General features: G+C 43.9%; 1 protein-coding gene across 1 annotated transcript; it reads right to left on the bottom strand.

Annotated features, from left to right (window-relative positions):
• Positions 1-1,770: 1,770 nt before the first annotated feature.
• Positions 1,771-21,724, bottom strand: PABPC4 (poly(A) binding protein cytoplasmic 4). The gene is made up of 15 exons (XM_084652143.1): positions 21,398-21,724; positions 11,642-11,835; positions 10,399-10,514; positions 9,808-9,947; positions 9,441-9,535; positions 8,691-8,828; positions 7,919-8,014; positions 6,936-7,208; positions 6,545-6,632; positions 5,867-5,983; positions 4,735-4,862; positions 4,033-4,126; positions 3,294-3,424; positions 3,117-3,216; positions 1,771-2,109 (listed from the first exon to the last, which is right to left on the bottom strand). The coding sequence occupies exons 1-14, from the start codon at positions 21,588-21,590 to the stop codon at positions 3,130-3,132; spliced, it is 1,890 nt and encodes a 629-aa protein (XP_084508269.1). The 5' UTR covers positions 21,591-21,724; the 3' UTR covers positions 1,771-2,109; positions 3,117-3,129.
• Positions 21,725-22,034: the final 310 nt, after the last annotated feature.

Genomic DNA, 22,034 nt, shown 5'->3' on the forward strand with positions numbered 1-22,034 from the left:
TTTCTTTTTGCGGATACAGACTAACATGGCTGCTACTCTGAAACCCAAGATTATTGAAGCAACCCCTGAGTTAGAGGTGTTTGTTTTTTCCAACCATCCTTATCAGCCAGTTGCTATTGCAAACCAGGATGGTGACAGTGCAGCTTCTGAGGAGTTTCTGTGGCTGCAGCTAGCATTACAGCCAGTAGTTCAGCAGTTTATGTACATGTGGTTTAGCTATAGGAGTTAATGCAAACTGATTGAGGATACAGTGTAAATGGGGTTATAAGACTTACCCCACAGGAGCCCTGATCCTGAACGGCCGGGTGTCCAGTGATCACAGAACTTAAAGGTGCTTGCAAGAGCTGTTTGAGTCGGAGTCCAATGCCAGCTGCCTTTGCCTGTGTTTCATAGGCCCCTGCCCTGACTCTCTGGGATGCTCAGTAAGGTACAGCTGCATTTCCAAATAATCCGTAAGTTACTGTGCTAAGTGTCATACCACCAGACTGCAAAGTAACCATTTTCCTGCTTTAAATTTATGAAATGTGGTACTGCAGCTGGGAAGCAGAAACGGAATTATTAGAGTGGTCAGCTAAGATAACAGGTCCAACATGTAGCCTTTAAGAGCTACCAGCCTTTTCAGGATCTTGTTACAATATATTGTTCAATCCCCCATACAAAGGAGTCCATATCATTAGAATCAAAATTCTCTGCTTTGTGACTTGCCCTCAAGAGATGCAGGGCACTGCATTTCTGCACTTGCACTCTCCTAGCTTCTTCTACTCTTAGGGTTTAGGTACTGAGTGTTATAGACCAGAATCCAGATTTCAGAGTCTTGTATATTTCAATACCTTGGTCTGCTCTCAAAAACAAGGCAAATTGGCAAAGTGGAAAATCGAGGTAGCATTTAAATCTAGAAGCCAAGAGAGCACTTTATACTTTTCTAGCACCATTCTTCCAAGGATCTAAAAATGCTTTGCAATTCTGTAGTAAGGTTTACCTCCCCTGTGAAGTAGGCATCATCCTCCTTTTGCAGAGAAACGGAAGTGTGCTTTCCAGCTTGGCGGTTTTCCTTTAGGTAAGATTCTCTTAAATCCTTTGATAGTACTAACCTTACCTTGTTGGGCTGTTCCTCTAAGTCATTTATATAATACCTTCCCCGCCAAAGAATGCCCCCAAACCACTGTAAAGCACACATCAAAACCACTGACATGCAGGGATCTCTAAGGTGCAGGATAGTTTTACTAGCACAGTACGACACTATACAATGGTTACAAGGAAGGGAAATAAAATATCCAGTTGAATAAGCAGGAGGAAAAGAGGGACACAGTATGTAGTCATCCAGCGTGAAGAATGGCTGGGTCTTTTCCACTCTTGCAGAGTGCCCTGGGATTTTTATATGGAATGTAATCTGAACCTCTTCTCTATCCTTCATCTGAAAAATGTCTCTCAATACCATTTTAGAGGGCTGCATCCCACCTATGAAATCAACACCATTTCCAATACAATGGGCTTTCTTTAAAGGTCTGCCTTTCAAATACCAACCAGACCCAACACTGCACAGTTTGAAGTCAAAATGTCAAGTGGTATTTTAGCATGGCTGCTTGATAGCAGGGATTGTCATGTTGAGGTTGAGAGAGAGAGAGAATAGTGCCATTGAATCACAACTTTAAGCGTTTAAATCATGTGACAATTGTTTAACAGTTTACTTCTGACAAGCAAAAGAAATTCATGTGGTTTGGCACAATAGGCGGGAGAAAAGACTCATTTAATGAAAGGTTTTATTCCTTTATTGATAAACTCTTTCCAGACTTCGCAAACTGGATTGTTCAGTTAAAAACCAAACCCACAAAAAACTTTCAATCAGAAATCCTCAAAGTCCTGCTTAGAAAAGACAAAGATTAGCTCTGTCCTGGCCACAAAGGAAAAGCTTGCAAACTTAATCCTGGTCTTGGAAACCTAAAGTTTCATGGAATTGACTTTTGAAACAAGATTTTTAAAGATTAATTTACAAAATGCAGTATAGTTATGTGATATGTTGCATGGTGTTGAGATCCGCAGGTCAGCACAGGGTATCTACAAACATCTTGAGCGGATGTCTGTGAAGGAGCTATTTGGCTTCTTTGCATCCTGTGGGAGGGAAAAAAAGGTTAAGAAAATACTAAACTGTCTACAGGGAACATAGCTCAATCCAGCCCAGCGTGCCAATATCCAAAATTACCAACCCATTAAAAAGCCTAAGGGGCAAATTTACTATCTAATCTGCATACTACTACTACATTTGTCCTTTATAACGAATTGCCAGATTGGCTGTTGTCATTTTAAAGCAACAGTGCCTCCCGAAAGAGATTTCCTATAAATCTTTAGTGCCAGAAGTGGTGATATACGAGGGAGTTGACAGGATAAAGTGCCTTAATGGTCAGTGTCATAGCCGAGTTGGTCCCAGGATATGACACACACAATGTAGGTGAGGTAATATCTTTTATTGGACCACAGTAATTCCAGACTAATCCACATTAGGGAATTTATGAGGGGAATCTGCTATGGAAAGGCATGTGTAAATCTAGATGGAGTTTAAGCCACCCATCCACAGGGGCATTCAGAGAAACTAAACGCCTTACTTAGCAGCTAATTGACAAGAATCACTGGCAACCGTGAATTAAAGACACAGTAGGTAATTTTAATTAAAGGTACTTGTCAACTTGGATAAACCTGGGCATTTAGGTGTGATATGTCTCCATTTTGCCCTGCCCAAAAATGACTGAAATGTCTTGTGGCTTTGCTCTTATTCTGATGGATTCTATTCTTTGACATGGGTTAATAATTTAATGGTCTTCACAAATCTCATTTTATCCTTCCCTGACACACTAGCTGCTGGAGATACTTCAGGAACTCAAGAAACCTGTTTGAAGATTAAATGTGACTGGATCTCTAAAAGAGAAGTTCTGAAGCTTCTATCCTCAGGAATTTCTGTATGCAAAACTGCACTGATCTACAAGGAGTGGACTGAAATTCTGCTGCCATTGTGCTGGAGCCCTGACCCCACTTCTTGGCAGGCTGCACTCCCTACAAACAATATTCTAGTAACTCTGATACTGAAAGCTTCGGATTGAAGAGGAGAGCAGGTATGCACTCACCAGTCTTCCTGGTTTAAGAGGTAGCAGCAACCACGCCCACCTTCTGGGCAGCTTCTTTCTTGGCTTGATGAGCCTGCAACACTGCAACAGCCTCCTCCACCTGGGGTAGACAAATGATCAAATAAGATCCATTATCACTCTCCAGCCAAGCCTGCCAGGAAGGGCCTGGGAATTTACCTTTGACCGGAGGGATTCTGGAGACTCCAGCATGTGCAGTAGCTCTGAATTGTCAATCTCTAGTAGCATTCCTGTGATCTTCCCCGCAAGGCTGGGGTGCATAGCTTGGATCAGGGGGAATAAACGTTCTCCTAGGAAAGCAAAGGTCAAACAGATGGTCTTTGTAGAGTGCTCTGAGGGGCTTTGCAGCAATTATGACAAAGAGGGAAGGTAAATCCAGATCATTAACTTTCCATTTCTGTAGCACCTCATCTCAAAAACTTTACCAAGTATATGCACAGAGTATCACTGTGGGATGCTGCCAAATTCAGAGAGAAGGGCAGCCACCAGGTAGACAGCAGTGAAGGCTGTGGAAAATTTTGGCCCAGAAATGCCAAAGGAACTTTAACGTCCATGTAGAGCAGACAAGACACTGGAAAGATCTCCATGTAAACAAACTGAATGCAGTTCTACAGGGCTGAGCCAATGCTACTGGAATCGGAAGCGGTGGTTCCAATGAAATGAATGTTACACCCCCTGCACTTTTAACCATTATCTGTACACACGTTACAGAAGGGATTTAGCTACAGAAGTGTCCAGTTGCTCTCACAAAACTGGCTGGAGTGTCCTTGTTTGTGAAAGACTGATGCTTTCCAACTCCCGTGAAGTGTCCTGAATTAGAATATGCTCACAAGGAATGTGTTTAGCTTCCTTACAGCGGTGGAGGCCTTTCTTCCTCAAGAACTATAGTGTCACTTACCCAGCATCTGTTTCTGCTCCTGGGGAGGGGCAGCAGCTAGCATGGAAGCAGTTAAAGGCTCCTGTCCCTGTACGTGTACTGCAGGCTGAGGTGCCTGTAAGAAGCAACAGGAGAATTCAGTAGTGACGTGTAGAAGAGGAGGGTTGGGTTTTTTGTTTAGAGTCAGCAAGAGAATACATAGGTCCTTCCTAAGGACACACAAGTCCATGGCAGAGCCTGTGCAGCTGGAAAGGCCTGTGGACAAGACTGGTTCAGTGCAGGACTGACAGGGTGCACTTAGTTCACAATCTGTTCAACAATGCAGAGATGTGCCTGGTGACCTCTGTAGAGGGGTCTAGCTGCATCTTCAAGGATCCCTCGACAAAGGCTGTACGCTACCCAGCCTGGCTAAGAGACACTGAGGTGCAGTTGAGGCCAGAGACAAAAGTTGGGGGCAAGGACCCAAGAGCATCCCTGGAAAAAAAAAGAACAAATAAAGGGCCTGCCAGGCTAAAGATGATTGGCTTGAGCTGTACAAGCAGAGCTGAGTACATGGCGGAGTACAGCCAGCTTCCCAAATTCTGCCATCTCTGTTATCAAAGTAATCTGGCCTTTCTAGAAAAAAAATCCACTTTACAGTCAAGTTTAGCTGTAAAAGCTGCTCCTGTAGCTACTACGGTCTAACTTTACCATTGCTAACTGCAAGACAGTCCCTCGTATTACCTGCAAAGGCTGTACTGCTGGGTGTGGGCTGCGGACAGTTGAGGCATATTTATAAGGGGGAACTGCTCTGGGAGCCGGGGCGGTTACAGGCGGACGAGGAGCTAAATTCTGAGCTGCAGTGGCGACGCCTGCAAAGGAAGAATAGGATACCAGATGATACACGTGCACAGAAGAGTGGCACACAAGTCTAAAGCCCACTGTGCTTCTAGCTTGATGCTAACAGCGTGGAATTTGTGAACAACCACAGCTAAGCACCACCACCTTCCAGCAGCAGAGTTCATTCAATGCGGAGCCAAACACTGGTGCAGAACCTGTCTTCTTCATTGACTAGGAGGCAGTGGTACCAAGCTAGAGCTCAGTCCTGGATCATGCTGGACCCAGCCCTGTTTTGCACAGTGCATCCTCGTAATACACACACTTGGAACTAAAATTTTGTGAGGCGCTGCACTAACACAACAGAACCAGCGGCTGAGCAGGCTCCTTACCTGCCAAATTATTCCGAGCTGTGTAATATTCAGTTTGCCGTGTTAGACACAGGTGGGGAAGAGGTTAATTATCCTGCTGCGTGTGTTTCATCCTGCAGCTTCTAACCCGGGGCCCCAGTCAGAGATTAGTTCCTTTTGTACTACAGTGGAAGAGAGCCATCATCACCTCTCTAGAGTTATACCCCAGAAAGCACTGGGCCACCTTAGGAAGGGGCTTTTCTCCAGCACCCTAAACCAGTGATAGATGCTGCTTGTGACACTATTTTCTACTTACATCCCTTCCAACAGAGTGAGCTGGACCTCTAACTCTGGAGAAACCTCCATAATCATACAGAGGGTAGTAAGTGTTGCAGAGTTGTAGAGACAAGTCCCAATTAAAGTGCAAAGCAACCTGTCTGGATTTCCTCTGCTGTGTTATAGCACCAACTGTCCCCAGACCGGCACTGCACCGCGAGGAATGGGAAAGATTGAGGTGCTCTTTTTATCCTAACTTATGCCACCCTAATGTGGGGACCTAGTTCAACTGTGTGCTCCATGCTGCCTCTTGCCATCCACATCCTGCGTCAGTCTTCAGAAACACGAGAGACTCTGCAGCTCCTGCTTCTCCACTCAGACTTGGAGAAGAAAGTGAGAGCTGGACTGCTTACCAACTCTCTGGGCAGCAGGAAGGCCACGAGAGGCCTGAGCATTGCCAGTAGGCGCCAGATGGCGCAGTGCTGGGCGCGGTCCGGACTGGCGCATGGCATTCGGCATTCCTTGGAATCCTGAGAGAAGGGCAGTGAGAGGAAATTCTCAAAATACAAAATGATTAGCAATTCCCGGCCCACCAGCTGGGAGACGTGTGCACGCATGTCTTGAACGAGGGAGTCAAGGAAGGGGATTCAATGGAGAAGTCTTCGTTGTTGCTGTCATCCTTGCCCACTTTGGAAAGAGAGGGGGAATTGTGGCTCTAGAAACCCCAGCAGGCTACACTTGTATGAACACACAGGAGATTACAGAGTATGCCCTGGTAAGACACATGGTATTTCTCAGGGAGTGGCATGGCAGAGCCCAGATTGACAACAGATGTAATCAGGTGTGTGGATATTGCCTAGCAGGGATTTCCGTCACCAGCACGAGTGGGTGTCCCTCGCCACCTGGCAGCCCAGCTATGACCAAGAATGACGTCTAGTCTGTTCTTTGCAGGGGAACAATTACACTTTTCTTCCAACGTCTAGTGGCACACAAGAGCATCAGACACAGGATCAACAGGTAGTGTGGAGGATAATCAGAGAGTAAGACAAACAGGTGTCTTAAAGCCACAGCTCTGTTTCCAGCACACTCACCTTGAGGTCTCCCCCCTTGCTGCCAGCGTGGGTTAGGTCTCATCTGCGTCATCTGATTGGGTGCATAGTAAGTTGGTCTGCTCTGAGCCTGAAAGGAGGACAAAAACAGACAATGAAGGAGCCATATCTAAGCCAGTGATGTAAAACGTTGTTTACAACTGGTTTTGATACCCTGAGCTCAGTGCTCTGTGCCCCAGAGTCACATGACAATAGCAGGCAGCTGGGAAGCCACAGAACGAATCCCATGGACTTGGTACCTAACATTAGGAGCTGCAGCCTGGCGAAAGGCACAGCAGAAAGACTCAATGGAGTCCTTGCAGCTGCAGTGTCAGAGATCCAAGCCAGGTGATACTGGTAGTAAAGCCACACTGACTTACTCAGCTGGGCTTACCTGGGGCACAGCAGGCATGAAGTACCCCCCAGCAGCTGGCTGGAACTGGTTAATGATTGTGTTGGCAGGCAGGGCTCTCATTCCAGCAATACGCTGCATATACTGATTAGTGAGGTGGGCCTTTCGCTCCTCTTTCCTCTGCGCCAGCGCAACATACAATGGCTTGGAGCCCACAATACGGCCATTCATCTCAGTCACAGCTTTGGTAGCTTCTTCTGGAGAGGAAAAGCAGACGAAGCCAAACCCTTTGCTTCGTCCATCCTCCAGCATCACCTAAAACGAGGATTGACAGAGGGGCAGCATTGTGAAGGCAGGTCCATGTCATGAGGGCTTGGCTAGAGTCATAGCAATCTAGTCAAATTCAGGGGACTCAAGTACTCAGGGATCTTTCATGTGTATCACACAGGAAGGGACTGCTGTCTATAGGGAGTGGGTCAGCCAGTAATGCGTCAATTATTGCTACTTTCAATGAAACCTCTACTTCCTTCCTATTCCCTGCCAATAAAGAGAAGCTGTATGTTTTACCCTAGTGAATCTCCACAACCTGCGGTCAGAGGAGGAATGTTGCAGAGTTGTAGAGACAAGCCCTCAATGAGGGAGGAAAACCACCTGTCTGGATTTACTCTGCTTTGCTGTTAGCACCGTGTGTCCCCAGGCCCACACTGTACTGCAAGGAATGGGAAAGATTCAGGTGCACCTTTTAAACTGCATGACTCAACACTGCATTCCTGGGCATCTCATATAGGTCAGGAGTCACTTGAAACACAAGCGAGTTTGCCATTTCCCACCTCCTCAGGGATGAAGCAAGCATTCAATACAATTCTCAAGTTAAAACACATTTTAGTCCCACTGAAATCCACATCTTGACTGGTCAAAATGTTTTCAGTGCTTAAGAGAACCACAGATCTAAGAATCACCCTCAGCCCCAGGCCCAGATTAGATAACGGCCTTGAAATCTAAGAATCTATAAACCCTGACAATACCTTCGCACTTGTAATAGACCCAAAAGGCGAAAACTCCTTCCTCAGTTTTTCATCATCAATAGTGTCATCTAGGTTCTTAATGTACAGATTAACGCCCTAAAAGAGAGAATACTAATACATGAGGCTAACAATATGGAAGGCAGCCATACCAATGAAGAAATTGCATATTTAGGGAATATTGAGCAACCACATCGAGCTGCCAAACCCATTAAGCTGTGGAAATGATCCAAACCCAGAGCTCTCTCCCCTAATAACTATGGGCATGAAATGTTGCAGAGTTGCAGAGACAAGTCCCAGAGCAAATGGAAAGGAGCCTGTCTGGATTTCCTCTGCTTTGCTGTAGCATCATGTGTCCCCAGTCCTGTACTGCACTGCAAGGAGCAGGAAAGATTTAGATGCAAACTATAGCCTGACCTAGCTTTACCATAAACCACAACCACAGAAGGTGGCCTGATCTCTGCTACCTTTTGTCATCCATGTAAGGTGTCAGTCTTCATCATTACAAGGAGACTACATGCATGAGACTTTATGTTGATAGTCCTTACAAAACCCAGACTTTATTCTCACATCCCACTACAAATTTCAATCTGTTGCCATAGCTCTGACCCTTGGAGTTCCCTCTGCCAATACTAGGTGATTGCCTTTACCTCTAGAGGTCAGTATTGCAAGATGACAATTGAATAAGCATAGGCATGTTCCCTTTAAGTCCACCAGTACACTTCTGCCTGAAGATGGGTCCCTGCATCCAGAACCGGCGCACACACTCTCTTACCTGGTACCGGCTGATTCTCTCTTGTTTCAGCTGCTCAAACTTCCGTTTCAGCTCTGCCTGGCGCTCTACTTTCTTCTGTGCCCGGCCTACAAATACCATTTTTCCATTAATATCCTTTCCATTCATTTCTTCCACTGCCTGGACAGGGGTTCAAACAGAAAATTCCTGTCAAATAGTGAAACAAAGTGGCAGCTACTCCTATTACTACCAGTTTGAGTGCCAACAATCCATCCCCCTCTCCTGTAACATTACATTTGTGTTGCATCTAAATAAAGGCTTGGTAAAATACAAACTGAAGTTGTCAGCAGGAACCATCCTCACACAGCTCACTCTAAATTCTGGACTCACAGCAGAGATATGTGAACTTACAGACAATTATTCAACCCTTGACTACAGGGCCAAATCTTGTAAGACCTACTCTGAGGAAAGAGCATTTCTGAGCATCATGCCAGCTCCAGACACCTCCCCAACTTCCCCGCACTTTGTCTCCTGGTGTAATGGTCCCTGATTAGATAAAATTCCTGCTATTGATCCAACAGGATACTGTGCAGATCTAGTAGTCTGGGGGGAATGTGGGCTTTAACCTTGAATTTCCAACTTGGTGAAGTGCAGAAGCTGTTCAACCCAACTCTGGACACTTTCAGCTCTAAGCTTTTCTGAGGACCAGTGTTCTCCATCCCTACTCTAGATGATGGCTTCCCATGCTTATTTCCATATAAACACCTGACTAGAATGAAAGCAGTTTCGTACCTTGTTGGCATCTTCATGTTTTTCGAAGCTCACAAACCCAAAGCCTTTGGACTTTCCAGTGGGATCTGTCATCACCTTAACACTCAGTGTCTTGCCTGTTGCCAAGGGACAGAGTTAGCAGGGCATTAGCTACACTACGTTTCCAGGAGAGCTTTTCAAAATCAAAACTAAAGCCGCATATAGCGCCCGGCCTTCTGTCATTCACTGTGTCCCAGCCTCTGCCTCCTGCCTGACAGCTGCCCACTCTCTCGGGATTATCCTGCTTCTCTGCCCTCAGAGCGACTCAGAAGTAGCACCGCGGTTGGCAGTGCCCCCGAGAATTACGATGGGGGTACAAGGTTTGCCGCTGCAGCAAGAGCGTATTTACCGTATTTGCTGAAGAGCTCCTTTAGTCTCTCATCATCCATGTCATCCCCAAAATTTTTAATATAAACATTGGTGAACTCCTTTGCTTTGGCTCCCAGCTCAGCCTCCCGCTCCTTACGTGACTTGAATCTCCCAACAAATCTGAAAAGAAAAAGCGGGAGTCTTGGTGAGAAAAACTCATTTTCAAGGGTGGATGTGTGATTTGCAGTGGGCTAAAAATGAGTGTCTGCTAGGAGCTGGGGGAAGATGTAGCAGCCCAGAGATCAAGCAGAAGAATCAACTGTCCTATGGTGGAGAGGCGGCAGGCCAAAGGTGCCCACCCAGCTCTGCAGTGGAGACTGTAGGGCAAGGATACCCACCCGGCCCATTAGTGGAGAGGTAGCAGGTCAAGGCTTGGCCAGGGAGATCCACCAGCCCTGTAAGGGAGAGGTAACAGGCTATGGCTTGGGCAGGGAAACTCACCAGCCCTGTAGTGGAGAGGTAGCAGGCCAAGGCTTGGGCCAGGAGAACCAGTAGCCTTGTGTGTCCCCTGTTAATACCGAGATGCATCATGGTTCATGCGATCGTTGCTGCTTCTGGCTGTGACACTCACACTTTGCGGTCGTTTAGCAGCATGCCATTCATCTTCTCGATGGCTCTGTCTGCAGCATCCTGGGTCTCAAAGTGCACAAATGCGTAGCCCTTAGAGCCATTCTCATCACACACCACCTACAAGTGATGGAACAGATCAGACCATCAGCTCTGCATTAAGACAGACCATATTAGTTACAGGATAACAGCAGAGACGTCCTCTGTTTCCCTCGATTTACACAGAAGGTATGAATAAGAAAATGGGGTCCTGGTTCTTGACTAGGGCTCCTTGGCACGATACAAATAAATAACGAAGACTAAATACTGAAGAGAAGCATGGTCCTGTGGATAGGAAGTTAGGCTAGGAGTCAAGAGACTTGGGTTCTGGTCCACAATGTGCCACTTAGCTGTTATGTGACTTTGAGCAAGGGTACTTCATCTTCCTTCCTCAGCTTTTTGTTCTGTAAAGGAAGGCTGATACGTATTCCCTCTTGTGAAGCATTCACATCTGTGAATGAAGTGCTCTCTACAAGGATAACCCGGACCTAGTATTGCTGATGTACTACATACAACAGCCAGAATCCCAGATTTAAATCATATGCCAGCTACAACCCAAACATTAACCCACCCTTTCACAGCCTGGAACTTGTGCTTTTGCTAGTATCTTCAACTGCAGAGAACAGAAGCTTTTCCATTTGTTGTGTTTGCACAAGTGGCATGTCAACAAGGGAAAACAAGTCATGCCAAGGGACGGAGTTGGCAAGGCATTTTAAGAAGAGGCTTTCAAAGCTGTGAACAGCTTTGTGCCTTGACGATCAAGATCAAATCTAATTTTAATGATCCTCCCTCTTCTGCTCAGTGATGTCCTTCTCTGTTCTGCTTTTGGAGATTCCCTTGCCCAAGCATGGTGGACATCCCCGCTTTCCATCCCTTGTTGTGTGTGTTTAGTTGGGTCAAGTAAGGGCGATAGAAGGTGGATTCTGAGACAAAGATGGGTGTTGCAGTGGGGGAGGTTTAGATTGGATATTAGGAAAAACTTTTTCACTAAGAGGGTGGTGAAACACTGGAATGCGTTACCTAGGGAGGTGGTAGAATCTCCTTCCTTAGAGGTTTTTAAGGTCAGGCTTGACAAAGCCCTGGCTGGGATGATTTAACTGGGAATTGGTCCTGCTTTGAGCAGGGGGTTGGACTAGATGACCTTCTGGGGTCCCTTCCAACCCTGATATTCTATGATTCTATGATTCAGGGAAGGTACCAAGTCTCACCTTGCAGGACAAGATATTCCCAAATGCTGAGAATGTGTCATAAAGTGCCTTGTTGTCTATGGATTTGTCCAGATTCTTGATGAAGACATTCCCAACCCCTGACTTCCTCAGAGAGGGGTCCCGCTGAGACCACATAATGCGGATGGGTTTGCCTTTGATCACATCAAAGTTCATGGTGTCTAGAGCACGCTCAGCTGTGAAGAGAAGAAAGTCAGGAAGAACAAGCTTCTGCAGCATGACAAAGGAGAAAGGTCACTGCTGCATTAGTCCTACAACTTTCTTTGAATCACTTTCAGTTTATGTCGTCTCCTCCTGAACACTTAAGGGACAAGGCCTAGGTGACATCCTTTGGCCAGTAATTCCATTAGCTAACTCACCTTTATTGTAAGATTAGACATTTAAAAATTTTAAAAAAAGAGAGACTCCATTGCCTATTTTAAATTGACGTCTTTGCAGCTAGGTCATTAGACATGTTTACAAGACTACATTACAAGGGGTTTAGTATAGATTATTTTTCACAAGAGTGATAGCATGGTTTAGCAATCGGAAGACAGGACTGGGAATCAAGACACCTTGGCCTTGTCTCACCTAGGAAAAACAAAATTCTTTTGTCAATCAAGTTTGAGCTAACTTGGTTGAAAATAAAGGCCTGTTTTCCTAGTCTAGACATGGCCACTGTTCTTCCACTAACTCACTGAATAATTGTGAGCCTTAGCGTCTCTCTACGCAAAATGCAGGTATTTACCCACTTTTGTAAAGTGCTTTGATATCTGGGGTGAAACATGTCATGAATACAAGGAGGGGTGAGGACGTAGTGAATCAGGAAGGTCTTTTTCTTCTACATGGAGACAGATGGGAGAAGTTGTTTTCCTGGGGGAGAGGGAAGGCATGGTGGTAGGGAACAAGTGGACAGACAGGATGATGCATCTTTAATATTTATACATATTCAGTAGGGCTGTTGATTAATCGCAGTTAACTCACATGATTAACTCAAAAATATGAATTGCGATTCATCAGTTTTAATTACACTGTTAAACAGAACACCAATTGAAATGTATTAAATATTTTTGGATCTTTTCCTACATTTACAAATATATTGATTTCAGTTACAACACAGAATACAAAGTGTACACTGCTCACTTTATATTATTATTTTTGATTACAAATATTTGCTCTGTAAAAATGATAAACAAAAGAAATAGCATTTTTCAATTCACCTCATACAAGTACTATAGTGCAACCTCTTTATCGTGAAAATGCAACTTACAAATGTAGATTTTTTTTGGTTACATAACTGCACTCAAAACTAAAACAATGCAAACTTTAGAGCCTCCATGTCCACTAAGTCCTACTTCTTGTTCAGCCAACTGATAAGACAAACAAGTTTGTTTACATTTATGCAAGATAATGCTGCCCACATCTTATTTACAATATCACCAGAAAGTGAAAACAGGCATTCGCATGGTATTTACGTTCCAGATATGCTAAACATTTGTATACCCCTTCATGCTTCAGCCACCATTCCAGAGGACATGCTTCCATGCTGATGACGCTTGTTAAAAAAATAATGCATTAATTAAAATTTGTGACTGAACTCCTTGGGGGAGAACTGTATGTCTCCAGCTCTGTTTTACCCGAATTCTGCTATATATTTCATGTTATAGTAGTCTTGGATGATGACTCAGCGCATGTTGTTCACTTTAAGAACACTTTCACTGCAGATTTGACAGAAAGCAAAGAGGGTATCAGTGTGAGATTTCTAAAGATAGCTACAGCACCGGAGCCAAGGTTTAAGAATCTGAAGTGCCTTCCAAAATCTGAGAGGGTCAAGGTGTGGAGCATCCTTTCAGAAGCCTTAAAAGAGCAACACTCCGATGCGGAAACTACAGAACCCGAACCACCAAAAAAGAAAATCAGCCTTCTGCCGGTGGCATCTGACTCAGATTATTAAAATGAACATGTGTCGGTCTGCACGGCTTTGGATTGTTATCGAGCAGAACCTGTCATCAGCATGGATGCATGTCCCCTGGAATGGTGGATGAAGAGACATATGAATCTTTAGCTCATCTGGCATGTAAAGTATCTTGCAACTCTGGCTGCAACAGTGCTTTGCAAATGCCTGTTCTCACTTTCAGGTGACATTGTGAACAAGAAGCCGGCAGCATTATCTCCTGCAAATGTAAACAAACTTGTTTGAGCAATTGGCTGAACAAGAAATAGGACTGAGTAGATTCATAGGCTCTAAAGTTTTACATTGTTTTATTTTTGAATGCAGTTATTTTGAACATAATTCTACATTTGTAAGTTCTACTTTCACGATAAAGAGATTGCACTACAGTACTTGTGTTAGGTGAACTGAAAAATACTATTTCTTTTGTTTTTTACAGTGCAAATACTTGTAATAAAAAATAAACATAAAGTGCATACTTTGTGTTTCGTTGTAATTGAAATCAATATATTTGAAAATGTAGAAAACATCTAAAATATTTAATTAAATGGTATTCCATTATTAACAGTCTGCTTAATCGCACAGTTAATTTTTTTAATCGCTTGACAGCCCTAATATTCAATACTCTGCACAAAACCCTCCTAATGCCTTGTAAGGCCTAGCTTACACTAGAAATGATTTGCCAGTATAGCTATACGAAGGCACAGCTTACACCATTGAGAGTGCTTCTGCCAGCATGGCTTATACCAGCTCCCCCAAAGAAATAAACCCTACCACAAAAGCACTTTGCCAGTATAACAGTCTACACTAGGACTTCTGCCAACTTAAAAATGTTGCAAAAAAATCATACCCCTAACCAACATTGCTATACCAGTGTAGCTGCAGTTATACCAGCAAAAAAGTCCTTTTGCTAGCATTGTTTATTCTGTTTGGGGAACTAGTTTAAGCTTTACCAGAAAGAATTCCTTTGCCAGTTGAAGCTGTATTTTCACAAGGGGATTTCCTGGTATAGTTCTACCAGTATATCTATGCTGGCAAACCCTGTTATGGGTAAACGAGGCCTAAGAGAAGAGGGATTGTTCTTCTTGTTGGTGCAGGGACAGGGAGAGGTACATAAACATGTGTAATATGCTGGGAAGGAAGTTTGAGACGCCCACGTAGCCTATGGGGCAAAAATGTTGCTTTAGCAACCCATTCTAAAGATCGCATCAGAGAGGGATAAGAAAAATCAGAAATAAATCTGCATATTGTAAACAGAGAAGCGTATCCATCTAAATTCTAAAACCTCAGCAGTGTAGATTGACTTTTAACCCACTGTAACCCCCCTACGAGATTCTATTTCTGTTATCCACTGGTGTATTAAAAGGACCATTACATATGCACATCAGGATCTTGTTCATAAAATTAAGATGCTCAGGACACACTTCTATGCCAGAAAATACTCCCACAGTATGCAGGGGAAGAGAAAGAGGACACTAATTCCCAGTATGAGGCAGGGGGAAAAAAGACAATGGACCTGCATTAAATCAAAGAATACTCATGAGATAAGAAACCTACTTTCCCAGGTTTGTTTGGCTTCCTCTCAGCCCACCTTCACCCACATGCTAGAGTAAAAAACTCTGAACTGGATTTGAGGTTCCATGTTTTTTTCTGATGGATGATTTTCCATATTTAGATTCAGGGCCTCAAAGAAGTGAAAATTGTTGGCTAAACCGTAGCAGCAGCAAATTCAAGAGAAATGTGATTTTAATTGTCTGCTGGCTACACATGCCGCTTACTGATCTCTAGCTGCAGATGAAGGAGAATCTAGAGAATCCAACATTTTCTATACAACAAATTATCTCATGGATTATCTTCTTGTCTGCATGGAGCTCAACCACCACAAAATTTGCAATAAAAGTGACCAAGACCCCCTTGAAATATTAGTCTGTTTGAATTCCTATTTGTAGAAATGTTTCTTAAATGAGAAGTTTCCATCTGCTCAGAAATGGCTTTTCTATTTGCATGATGTCACAGGCTCCCATTCTCCTCACACAGCTGAAACTCCCCTCTCACTTGTTCCTGAACTACACGCTTGCAAAGGAAAGGGAACATGTAAAACTGTATAAGAGAGAAAAATACCTTTGCCTTAGGGGCTCGGCTAACTTTGTTTAGTCAAAAGGGTTAAATTGAACCAACTGGTGTCCTCAATTTATTCCTCAACTGCTACAGTCTGAATCAACGCCATTCTTTCGGCAATGTGGAGTTTACCACAGTCCATTTCCAGTGGGCACTTCAAAAGGCAACTCAGTCCAGCTTGTTGAATTTGCCAGCATTTATTTATAGCAGGGAGAGGTCCTCCAGAGGCATGTGTTGGCAAGGACACAAACTAATGGTATATACCATTTGTAGTTGAAACAGGGTTTTTGTTGAAAGGTGACAAGCAGTTTGAAGCAAAGACATGCAATCAGAATGAATTCTGAAACTCTACGGCAATTATTGAGCCACAGACTAGTTAGGACCCTACTTGCATTATTTCAGCTCTTCTACTGTTAGTAGCTAGGAGCAGAACTTATTGTGCTGCTGTCTCTGTTAATAGATTAGGCCACAGTATCGCTGTCTGCGGCTTGAAGTCGGCTTAAAGACCCATTGTAAGCATTACAGTGAGGGTCCAAAATAGATTCTCCCGGTGCTTTAGGGAAGTTTACATCTCCATCCGTGGATATGACAAGGCACAGTCACACCATTTTAGTGAATGGGCATGAGTGGCTTGAATTTGCCAGAAACCCTACCTCTGATTCATTTCCCTGATCTAGAAAAACACTTCCACATTTACTTCTATTTAGGCCAAAGCTTCAGCCATTTCAATCCCTGTGTCTGTTTCTCTCCTACTGATTCCTGGCATCCTTCCAGCAGAATCAGCTGCAGCTGACACAGTGCTGCAGTACACACTCCCTTTTCTAACCGCTTAACCCACCACTCTCTTCTGTTTCATGCCTGTTCCTAGTGAAAACGACTGAGACACTCCCTGCCGGAGACTTCATAGTAATGCCCCCCTTCCCCGCTCTCTGCTCAAGTACTGAAACAATGCTGGAGTTAGCCACCATAATGAAGGCCCATAAAGGCAGGTAACTACAATGCAAAGTTTCAGCCATCAGAAAGCCAGTACTAGAGTTTTACTCTGTAAGGATAGCTGCCCCAGGGACCTTTTGTCCCTCTTCATTACCACTATGTCTTAAAAAAAAAAAAGAGAGAGCCAGAGTTTAACCACTCTGATTTATTTACCATTGGTGAGTTTAAGACTGGTTAGGCTCATTCTCTCTGCTTTTCTGTATGTTCCTTGATCACAGCTCATATGTTAAACTCTGGAAAGTCAATGAATTGATTCTTCATTTAATGTCCTTGAAGAAAGATTTCATATACAGTTTGGGTCATCCTAATGGGGGAGGCTTGCAAAAGAATTTCTTTGTAGACAAAATGTTGGGTATTGTCAGGGACACTGAAGGAGAAGGAATAATTGGACATGAATAATTCATGGGGCCCATGACAAGTGGTGGTGGGGCTCAGTTAGAGGAGGACATTGAATGAGGTAAGAAGTCCTTTGCATACAAACTTCCCCGGGCTTTCTTAGCCCTGGTCTACACTACAAAGTTAGGCTATGTCTACGCTGGCAATTGAATGACAAAGCTTTTGTCTTTCAGAGATGTTAAACCCCCACCCCCTGAAAGACAAAAGTTTTGCCGCGACAAGTGCCAGTGTCAACAGCAAGAGCTCCTGCCGACAACACAAAGGCCGCTCGTGGGGGGTGGAAGTTTCTTGTCGGCAGGAGAGCCGACAAACAGCGGCTACACTGCACGACTTTTAGCAGCACGGCTGTATCAACACAGCCATGTCGCTAAAAGCTGCCTAGTGTAGATATAGCCTTATATTGGTATTACTGCGTTGCTCAGAGGTGTGGAAGTCCACACCCCTGAGTGACACAATTATACCAACCTAATTCCCAGCGTAGACAGCATGTCAGGGAGGTGGAGTACCTACATTCTTATTAGAGAGACAAAGTAGGTGAGGTAATAGCTTTTATTGCACCAACTTGCAATAAAATATATTACCTCACCCACCTTGACTCCCTAATATCCTGGAACCTTTTGCAAGCCGATCACATTGTACAGTTCTGGAAAAGCCTCCCTTCAGAGATTTCTGGAAATACACTCACTGTCTCAGCAATAAGAACCAAAAGTCAACAGACTGGTCACACTGCATTCCATCTGTTGACTTTTCGTTAAGATTCTTTGGGGGGGATGATTTCTCTTCCCATGGACTTCTGTAACAACTTAGCTATACACACAAGTCCATATGAAAGTTTGTCTGTTGAATTATTAATGTGTTTTTAAAACAAACAAAAAATGCCCCTGGCCATGACAGACTATGAAAGCTGAACTACAGCTAAACACACATGACACATTCAATTCCTCTTCTAATTATGAAGCTGAAAGAATTTTCTTCAGTGTTTTAGTCAGAAAAAGAACCAAGTGAAAGGCCATGGTTATATAACCAACCTAACCACCAGCCAGAATACTGGAGCATTCTCTTGGTCAGTCTACCTACCACAGTACAACATGCTCAGGATTCGACAGTCACCCATTACTATGCCATAGAGATGTGTAATCTAAGGCAGTATTACTCTTTCCCCAAGAACAACCCTTCTCCAACAGGCAGATCTTTGATGTTGCCCAGCCAACACAGTGCCCACCCAGAAGATCACTATTCCACTGCCTGGTACCATGTAACTAGCTAACAAAAAAGTCTGTAAAAAAGCAGAAGGTCTGCACTTGAGATGCAAGTGTCCTGGGTATAGGAAGCATGGGCTAGTGATTACCACACAGGAGTGAGTTCTGACTCAGATTCCTTGTTCTGATAAAGACTTGCCACATGACCTTGGGCAAGTCAACTTCTGAGCCATAGCTTCTGGACCTGCAAAATGAGAATACTTTCCTCACAGAGAGGTAGAGGCATGATTGATCTGTATCTGTAAAGCACTTTGATCCTTGAATGGAAGGTACTGTGGACTATTATAGATTCTTTCCTCAATTATTTGTTACTATTTCATATGCATTGAAAAAACATCTGCAAGTACTTTGAATACAACTTCTAAACAAGCAGTCTGTTCTCCCTCTAACTCTGGTGAAATACTTTTACCTTGTGCTAAAATGCTACTCTGGAACATCTTACAATAATATTCAAACCGTAACAGAGATCGCTTACGGCAACAAAGTGGCCAGTACTACATGAGCATCCTTCCTTCTCTGTGCTGACACCAATTTGTCCTTTCATGCAGTGTGAGGTGGGTGCTATCTTTAAAGGGGAAAACAAGAACTTTTTTTCTGCTCTTCCATGACAAGTCTTGGTTACAAAGAGATCGTGATGTGCCACCAATGGCCTTGTCTTTCCAAAGTATGTGACAATATTCTGTTTCATGGAGTAGCTGTCTCTTGCTCATGCAGCCAAACAGCATGTGTAGTGGGGATCACCAAGTAGCAGAAATTTAAAGCTCTTCAGAAGAGATCCTTTTCATGAAACAATGGGGATTTGGGGGTTTCTCCTTCCAATACATTTCTCAGTGACTAGGCTTCCCATGTTTTAGTCATTTGGCCTCCTTAACCTAGAAGTAACTAGACACCTTCTACTGTGCCAGAGTATTACTTCAGCAGAGACTTTCTAGAATGCCTGCTGCCTCACTGGGAGCCAAGTATGAAGCAACCCCACCCTCAAATACCTGCCTATTTATTGCAGTGAAAAGTGATCTTAAAGTATATTGGAAAGCCACCTGTCTTCTACTTTTTATGCATGACAGGGCATTTTTTTTAATAGATCAAAGAGAACGCATAACTAATCACTCATATACGCTCTAAAAAAGCAACACTTTGCCCCTTATAGTTTCATGTCTACTTTCATAGTACTCAAGGGCCGCTTTAAAATTGTCCTCTGCTCTATCCCCTTCTCAGCTTTATAAAAGCTAAAGTGAGAAAAAGTTTACATAGCTACATTTTCCTGCATCTCTTTCTTTCTTCTAATGAATACTCAGACTATGTCTCTGTTCATCAAATCTGACTCTCACTTGGCCTTGTTTCCACTGCCCGCTTTTCCCCCAACCCTGAGAGGGGAGATAACACCTACCTCTCCCAGCTTATGAGGATCAGTTAATGTTTACAAGGTGCTGTGAACACAAAAATGTTCTATAAATGGTAATAACACAGGAAGTTACAGGACTAAGAAGAGAACCATGTGTACAACCTCAGACTCTCTCAAATCCATCCCTTCTTGCTGTTAAGTCTTAAACCACACCGTACATTGCTTGGCCTGTGTATAAAGCAACTTCAAAGGCTCCATGTATGAAAAAAATAACTGGGCTATGAGGCAGCTTTTTAGTAAAACATCAATAGGTAGGAGCAGAAGAGTCATTTAAAGCAATCAGCACCACTGGGGAAAAAGGCGAAGATGCTACCCTGGGGTCTCATGTATCAGGAGACAGGATGAAAACCCAGGGCAGCATAAAATCAGGGCCTCACTATTCTAGACAAGAATTCAGCCCAATAGGCTCTGCTTCTCAATAGGTTTAGAGGAATATATCTGTTATGTAGTAACTATTCTATTTATTACAGATTAGAAAGCTCATGATTCAAGGACCATGTATTCCTTAGTGTACCGACAAGACTGTATTCTTAAACCTGAATCTAAGGATACAGTAGAGTTCACATGTAGCTGAAGTTTGTGCAGTTGCAAATTAATTCTGGATGAAAGTTAAAAGTTCACCACCCTAGAGGCTTACATTATGTAAAGATGCTGCTAAGCCACAGCACCAGACCACACTTAGCCCTTAGGTGTCTGTAATGCAAGACCGAGGGAACTAGGGCAGAAAATGCTGACCCAGCTTTTTCTCTGGGTATGGACATACTAAACATTGACCTCCTCTGCCCCATCCTTCTCAAAGCTCTGGCTGCTGTGGGCCAAGGATACCTCCTTGAACAGAGCCTAAGCCAGGCAAGGCACCATCAGCACGTCATGTGAGCTGGGCGTGTATTCCTTTTTAAAAGGGTAGAAAAGGCATCAGTAAATGCTGCATTTCAACTTCACAACCAATAGCAAACTAGATCAGCCAACAGACAGTTTACCCACAGTATGTCTATACTGCATTTTAAAACCGTGACAGCGTCTTAGAGACAGGGAAGGGGGTGGGCTTCAGGGCCTGAGCCCAAACATCTACACTGCTGTTTATAGTGCTGTTGCAAGAGCCCCAGTCTGAGGATCCAGTCTCAGTCTCGCTGCCATGGGTTTTACAACTCAGTGTAGATATACCCCCAGACACTACCATCCTCAGCTCACTGCACCGCCCAAGTCTCACTTAGAGGATGGGAGTGGGAAGACTCCTTTACAGTCATTCAGACTGAAGGTCTGACTAGCCTTCAGCTTCCTTCAAGGTGACTGACTGGATAAAGACCCAGGCACGCAGCTTAACGCAGGACAATTCAGGGAGGGAAGCTGAGGAAGATTTCATTCTCAAATGAGTCAGAAAAAGCGAGTCCATAGAAGCTGATTTTTGGCAAACAGAAATACTACTTAACTGCTTCCCAGAGGTGTTGTGAAGATTAGTTAATGATTGCAAAAGACTCTGAAGATGTGAAGTGGTTAATATCATTCCAACTTCATAAGGAGTAGCAGAGTGGCCATGAAGTTGCTCACCCCTGCCATTGTAATTCACAGCTAGGTGATTGTATGGAGACTTATACAAACAGCAAAACAGTTCAGAGAACAGGCATTTATGTCCAACTTACCATCAGCTGGCTGCTGGAAGTTGACATAGGCATATCCCAGGGAGCGACGGGTGATCATATCCCTGCAGACTCGGATGGAGAGTACAGGCCCAGCAGGGCTGAACTTCTCATATAACATGGCCTCGGTGACATCAGGGTGCAGGTCGCCCACATACAATGACGCCATTGGGTAGCTACTAGCAGCCGTATTCATCTTCCACCCAGCACGCACTCCCACCAGAAACTAATTTGGTTTTTTAAGTTTTTTTTTTAAACAAAAAAAAGTTTTAGAAACTAAAACAGGGTATTTACAATTATATATTTTTTTTAAAAAAATCACTAATTTTGGACTAACGGAAGCTGAAGTGGGAACAAGGGGTGGGAGGGTCCCACTCAGGGCAGGAGAAAAGACTAGAAGAGTCGCAGAAGAAAGTAGAGGCCAATGGGAAGTCCGAATAAGATCAGTGTGCTCTGGGGATTGGAAAGTCAGAGCAGCAGGCTGGAGGTCCAGTGCAAGAGAAGCTTGTGGGGATTTGGAGGGGGTGGAGACAGAACTGTGTGGAAGAGGTGTGTTTGATGATCTCAGGCCCTGAGAGAGGAAGAGGGGAAGCAGCAGGATAGAGAAAAGGCCTAGAAATAGGCACACAAAAAAATTAAG

The sequence above is a fragment of the Lepidochelys olivacea genome (assembly GCF_965140295.1).
Source record: "Lepidochelys olivacea isolate rLepOli2 genome assembly, chromosome: 19".
NCBI lineage: Eukaryota > Metazoa > Chordata > Testudines > Cheloniidae > Lepidochelys > Lepidochelys olivacea.